Source organism: Rhinatrema bivittatum, chromosome 5 (genome assembly GCF_901001135.1).
Source record: "Rhinatrema bivittatum chromosome 5, aRhiBiv1.1, whole genome shotgun sequence".
Taxonomy (NCBI): Eukaryota; Metazoa; Chordata; class Amphibia; order Gymnophiona; family Rhinatrematidae; genus Rhinatrema; species Rhinatrema bivittatum.
Genome location: NC_042619.1, coordinates 319,185,229 through 319,191,896, shown reverse-complemented (window position 1 = coordinate 319,191,896; position 6,668 = coordinate 319,185,229). Strand labels below are relative to the sequence as shown.

Genomic DNA, 6,668 nt, shown 5'->3' with positions numbered 1-6,668 from the left:
TATTGTATACCGGATGACTTCTAAGGTGCGGAAAATGCTGAATGCTCGGACAAAATGTGGGCTAAGGAGCATGCAAAAGAGAAGTTGCGGGATAAGAGAGAATTTGCTGGATAAGAAAAATGCGAAAATATTGGATAACGGGAATGAAAGGGAAAAACTGCTGGAGGATAAAATGCACAATAGAACATTTTGAATAAGGATCGTGTAGGCCAAAATCTACCGGCTAAGTAAAAAGTGTAAGAGAAAATGCTGGAGAATAAAACGCAAGGGAGCAATTAAATGCTGGACGAGGGGGTGTGAAGGGGAGGAAACGCAGGGCACACAATGCTGGACGGGGAGCGCACGGGGCGACGACTTGCTGGAGACTTCGGAAGTTTGGCGTCAGGCAGGGGCCGGGACAGCGCTGCCCGCCCCCTCCGCACCGTGGGAATAGCCGGGAGGAGGAGCCGCGGGGAGGAGGAGGAGGAGGAGGCGGCGGCGGGGCGCTCTCCTAATACGGGCACGGAGGAATGAAAGATGGCCGGGGCAGGCATCCCGGAGCGGCGGGAGCCGGGGCCATGAGCGCGCCGCGGCCATCAGCAGCGCCGGAGGCCGCCCGCGGCCGCGACTGAGCCGGGCAGACGGCGGGACGGAAGGAAGCGGCCGGGGAGCGGGCGCAGGAGGATGAGCCCGGGCGGGACGGGGCAGAGCCGCCGCCTCCTCCTCCCGGTTCCCGTTTCCTGCCGCGCTTAGCAGCCGCCGCCGCCGCGGGGGCTCCGGCCGGGGCCATGCCGTGGTTGAGCGGCGGCCGCCGGCGCCGGCAGCAGCCGCCTCCACCCCACGAGCCGCCCCCCCCTCCTCCGCCGCCGCCCTCCGCCTCCACCCCCTCCTCCCCCCCGCCGCCGGGGGGGCGCCGGGAGAACTCGGAGCTGCCGCTGCCCGCCGGCTGGGAGGAGGCGCGCGACTACGACGGGCGCCCCTTCTACATCGATCACAACACCCGGCAGACGTCGTGGATCGACCCCCGGGACAGGTGAGAGGCCGCGAGGGCTCCCTGATCCGACTCGGCACTTTGATGGCCGCTTATTTTGTTTGGGATGTCAAGTGGCAAAAAGCGGGGTTTTGGGGGCGGGGAGGGAGATGCTCCTGGCTGCGAGTATGGGGGGGGGGGGGGGGGGGGGCTTTGGTGGGAGTTGCATTCCTTTCTGGCTGTGCTTCTGAGGAGGGGGTAAGTAGTCTTGCAGGCTCTGTTGCTGGCAGGGTTTTTAGCGTAGGGAGTCTGAATGATCCGTTTCCCCCTTAGATCCTTGTTATAATGCAGGTTTGCTAGAATTGTTCCCTGCCCCCGGTTGAGTTATGAATCTTGACTATTGCTCCCAGGTCCCCTGCTGCAGTGTTGACTTGGTCCTGGGTGGGTGCATTGTTCTCGGGTCCCTGGCAGCAAAATCCAGCTGGCTGGGTTTTGCTGCCTCTTTTTTGGGTGGGGAAGGGGGGAGTGAGAACATTTTATAGTATTTTGGCGAGGAGGTGTGAGCCTGCCCTGTTCCATGGCTCTTCATGGCCTCTGTGTGGGGAGCTGGCAGCAGTCTCGGGTCCTCCTCCTCCCAGATGTTCACTTGGAGCTGGCCTCTGTCAGATGCTATTTGAACTGCTGGCTCTTTGGATGGGGGATTTCCTTTTAAGAAACTGCAGATTTTCCTCTTCTCTTTCTGCCTAGAAACTCACAGTGCCGACTTATTTCTTCCTTTCCTTTCCTTTCTTTTTTTGGAGGGGGGCTGGCAGATCTAGTGACCTTTTGCTGCGTACCCTGCAGGAAACATCCCTTGCCTTTTCCCAAAGCAAATCTGTACTGCTGCATCCTTTAATCTGAGACACATCTGCACTTTTTAAGTGGAGTGCCCAAGGACAGCCTTGTGTACATTTTATTTTGCCACCTGGTTTGTGAAGTATGTTCCACAGGATTAAGGCGATTCATCCCTTCCACCACATTTGGGTGTTGCTGCATATTTCTGCAGTTTGGGTGTATTTTCAGTCTGCTGCTCTCAGTTGTGTAAATTAATATTCTTTTAGAAATGCAGGTTGGACTCTGACATCTGCTTGCGAGAGGAGATAGCGAAGGTATTGAGTGCTCTGCTGGTACATTGTACAGCAGAACCCTTTTTATCCAGAATAGTTGGGACCAGGTTTGTTCTAGATAATGGGAGTTTTCTGATAGAATAACTTCAGATAATGGTTGTTTTTCCTGATAACAGAATGTAGGAAGCCAACCAGTTTTTCAGGTAAATGACATGGACCAAAGCCCATGGATTTATTTCCTTTTTTTGGATCATGGAAGCTTTCAGTTAAAGGAACTTTGGATATAAGGTGTTCTAATCTAGTACAGTCCAGGAGCTGAAAACAGTGACTGAAACTTGTACTTTAGGATGGAAAAAAATTGATTTGAGAGGTAGGGTTTGGTTTTAATGCACTGCAGAATTCTGTAAAGCCCAATTAGCAGCATAACTCATCATAGTGCTTGCAGTCTTAAAGTTGTCTTCTATTGTCTGTTAATTGTTTTGAATACTTTCCTATGCATTTATGTTTTTTGCACGGCAGGTGCCTGCTTTTTTGCTGCCCTATGCAAATAATTACTGTGCTGTGCCCCCCCCCCCCGCCCATCAAAAAAAATCCCAGCTCCCTCCAGTAATCTATAATTAAAAAAACTGACACCCCTTAAACGGAATCCATAGTCAAGGGAAGGGTATTAGGTACCCTAAAGAAATCTTACAGCTTTGTGCACACCCACATTTCAATAATGCAATTATAAGATTTTACATGAAAAAAGTCTTCTGAGGCAAAATGATCACTTATAACATGCATATTATATTTACGTACACTGCTGTGGTGCCAACCAGAAAACCCTGTAAAAAAGACACTAATTCCATAGGCGTTCCAACATTTGTTTTAATGTATGCTGAGTGTGGGCTTGGCCCTCAGAAAGCCATGAATAAATGGAATTACCATTACAATATAGTAAACATCCCATTCCAAAACAGCCCTAACTGCCAGCACTCACAGTGATAACTTTATCTATAAAAAGGTAACTCTGCACATATTACATCAGCCCTAAAACACCAATACACCTCCTATTAGGAAAACAGATCAAATTAGACTGCTATAGATCACTACAGATAAATTATATGGTAGCAGAATACCACACCTCGCTCACACATGAGAACGTAGACAGACCTTGACCAAATACAGAATAAAGAGACCAGAAAGTATAAATAGAAAAATGCAAAGAAGAACTGAACTGGAACCCACAACAAGCCAGCCTCTATATGCAGAGCAACAATGGTAAAACAGAAACATTGCAATTCTTCATAAAACTTTAAATAATAAAATCAAGAAATATAAAACATCAATCATAATAAAATCAGTCATAAAAAGTATAAATATTTCAAACCACTTAACAAATATATCCAAAATTTCCCAAACACCAAAAAATATTTTAAAACATTTGATGAATGAAAAAAAAAAATCAAATATTAAAAATATTCTAATATTTCCCCCCAAAACAAAATATTTCAAAACAGTAGAAACATCAAATTACACCCAATAATTAAAACTAATAAGAATTTAAAAAATCTCCTGCTCTCCATACCTGGGATCTTTTGAGGCCTATTCACCTTTATTGTCATGGATTGGGGAGGTAGGGCCACACAGACTTTATCTACACACAAAAATACATACATGCATAACACACACACATACATTCTCACACACGCCATCTGTTATATACATGCCTATGCTCTCACATACATATTATGGGTGTGAGAGCATGTCTGTGAGACGCAGACACACACTCACGGCGGCTCCTCCTCCTTTGAACTGGGACAGTGGCAGGCACCAGGTCTGTTTCTCTCCCCCCGGCTAATGCTTTAGGTGCTCATCCTTACCTGTCTGGTCTAGCATTTATGGGTTTTGTCATTATTATGTTTATTTATTTATTTATTTAACATTTTTCTGTACCGTCGTTTGGTGGGAACCGTCACAACGGTTTACATTAAGGCACATAAAATGAGGCTAACGTATCTTAAGTTACATAGGTGCCATTTTAGGGTTGGTAACAAAGTTTGTAAATGATATGTCCTTCAAGTTCTATAACACAACCAGCTCATTTAACTGTTCGTTGTAAATATTTAAAATGCTATTAACCTTTTCTTTTTCCTTCCTCTCCCAGTTTAAGCATCCCTGTTTTTTGTAACTGCTTTCTTCCGCACTACGGGCCTGATTTTAAAAAGCATTTGCATGCATAAAACTGGGTTTTATTCGAATAAATGCACTTTACTCAAATAAGTGGACTTTTGAAAATTGCTACAATATATGCCATTGAATTGTCCATAGGGTTTACTTCTGTAAGTGCACTTTGTGTGAGTAAATGGCGTATGAAAATTGCTACGATAGTATGCCACATTTATGCACGTAACTCCTTTGAAAATTACCTCCTACAGTTCCAGTTTGTTTTTTCTTTCTATGCACCACTGTTTTAATGTAAACCAGCATGATGTGATTTTATCATGAATGCCGGTATATAAAAACTTTAAATAAATAAATAAATATTAATTGGTAAGTGTAATGAATCATTTCCAATTCACATTTTAACAGTTTAGGTTACTAGATTACCTTTATCGTTGTACTTTCACCCTTTTGTTGAGCTTTAAAAGACTGAAACTTAATCTGATTAAAAATTACACACATTGATTTTGGTTATGTGTTTGTTGTTCAGTTGTTTGTACCTGCTTTCCCTTGAGTACTATTCTCCTTTCTCTTTTTGGTAAGCTAGTTTAAAAAGCCAGGTTTTTAGATTTTTTCTGAAGGTTTTGTTGTTGCTTTGTAGTCTCAACTCTGTGGGCATGGTGTTCCAAAGTATGGGTCCTGCCAAGGATAGAGCTCTTTCTCTTACTCTTATGGGTTTAATTCAACCATCTCCTTGCTATTTTTGGGTTCCAGAGGGTGGAATATCTCAGGCCATTTGTATTTTGGCAAATGGCTACTCTTGTGAAAGGAGATATTCAGCTTGGCAAAATAACATATTTGGCATAGCTTAAAAAATGTTTGTGGTGCTGGAGGCAAGGCCAATCGGAGCAGTCCATTAATGCCCTGCACGCCACCCACAAAGAATAACTTGCTCACAAGTGCAGTTTAATTTGTGCCAATCCCCCCTTAACCTCAAATATCTTTTTGCCTGCTCGGAGCTGGAGTATCCGTAAGATCCGTGCTGCAGACACTCAGTCTCCAGTAGAGGTTATGGGCGCAATTTTTTTCTTTTCATGGCAAAATTGGCAAACATCACTTAAAGAAGCCACGACCTATTACTCTTTCGCATGCTGTGAGAGGAAATTGAAAAAACATTCAACTCCCTACAAATGATTGCCTGTACTTTCTGAGTTTAAAGGTTTGGTCTGGTAGTTCCTCTTTTTCTTCTAAGTCATTCAGAATCAGTGCTGGGATTTTGGCACCATGCGTCTTTATTTGCAACTACCTTGTTTCTCCCCCCCCCCCCCCACCTATATTAATAGACTCTCCCACTGTTCCTTGTCTAGTCATTGCAGCAACGGTCCTGAGGCCAAGAGCCATGCACCAGGGGCTCTTGTATCTGTGAATTATAGATCCAGCAACCCATAAGGGTGACCATGAACCATTCCTCCAGGGGCAAAAGCCCCATCCGATCCAAAGTGCTAAAGACCTGATCTGGAAATCAGACTGGGAACCCCATGCTTGGAAGTGGGCAGCCCTAGCCAGTGAACTGCCAGGTCGGCCCAACTGACCGCACTTTCTGATGGCAAAAGCCGCTGGAGGCGGTTCTGCTTCCTTCCTATCAGATCGCCTTGCTTGCTTTTGTAGGACTACTTCACCACCTTAACAGCTTCCTTCCCAGTTGATACCAATTGTGCCATTAATCATCGACATCAATAATGTTACTGTGCATGAAACACAAGTCCTCTGGTGTTTTGCATATCTTCTAGATAGTTAGTGATGTTCTTTCTTATAGTAATGTCCTTAAGGCCCTCTGGCTCTTTCCCACTACTTCTCTGCTAGGATAGCACCCATCAGTAACTTTCTTCGTTCCTATGATACAACACTTTATAAAGAGGCTTGACAAACCATCCTAGCTGAATGCACAGTTATCTGAACAATGGCAGGTACCTGTTCCATGTGCAAAGTACTTTAACACTTTTTCTTTCTATACCACCATAGCCACCCTAACCTACTTACCTTGTATTTTTGGAGACAAAACATCTCATGGAATATCCTTGACAACCAGGAATGACGTCTACACCAGGCAAAACATCTTGGCAGGCAGAGGGCAGGAAATTAATTTCTGGTATAGTTTTTTTTTTCAATGTATGTATGGCTCCTTTCTGATCAGGCGAAGAATGCAGAGAAAACTTGTAAGAGATGCACAGTGAAAGGAGGATAACAACCTCCAGCCTCTAAGCGGAAAGAGGGAGAAAGAACAGTGACCAAGGAGGTGATAGGGTCGGGGGAGGAGAGGAGGCAGGGAAACGCTCTAGGTCTGCGGATGAAAGGGCCTGACCCTCCTTATAGCCATATATCATGAGCCTTTGCCAGAACCCCTGGCTATTTGAGGTGGCTGTCCACGAGCTTGGCACCCAGAGGGCAGATGTGAATGCAAAAGGAGACCT

At 45.3% G+C, this 6,668-nt stretch overlaps 1 protein-coding gene across 1 annotated transcript in view; it reads left to right on the top strand.

Moving 5' to 3' along the window:
* The first annotated feature begins 420 nt into the window (after window positions 1-420).
* The window catches only part of WWC3 (WWC family member 3), a 319,559-nt gene continuing 313,311 nt past the window's right edge, over window positions 421-6,668 (top strand). The window contains exon 1 of the mRNA XM_029604359.1: window positions 421-1,012. Within this exon, the coding sequence (XP_029460219.1) occupies window positions 768-1,012 (245 nt within the window). The 5' untranslated portion in view covers window positions 421-767. The remainder of the gene's footprint in view (window positions 1,013-6,668) is intronic.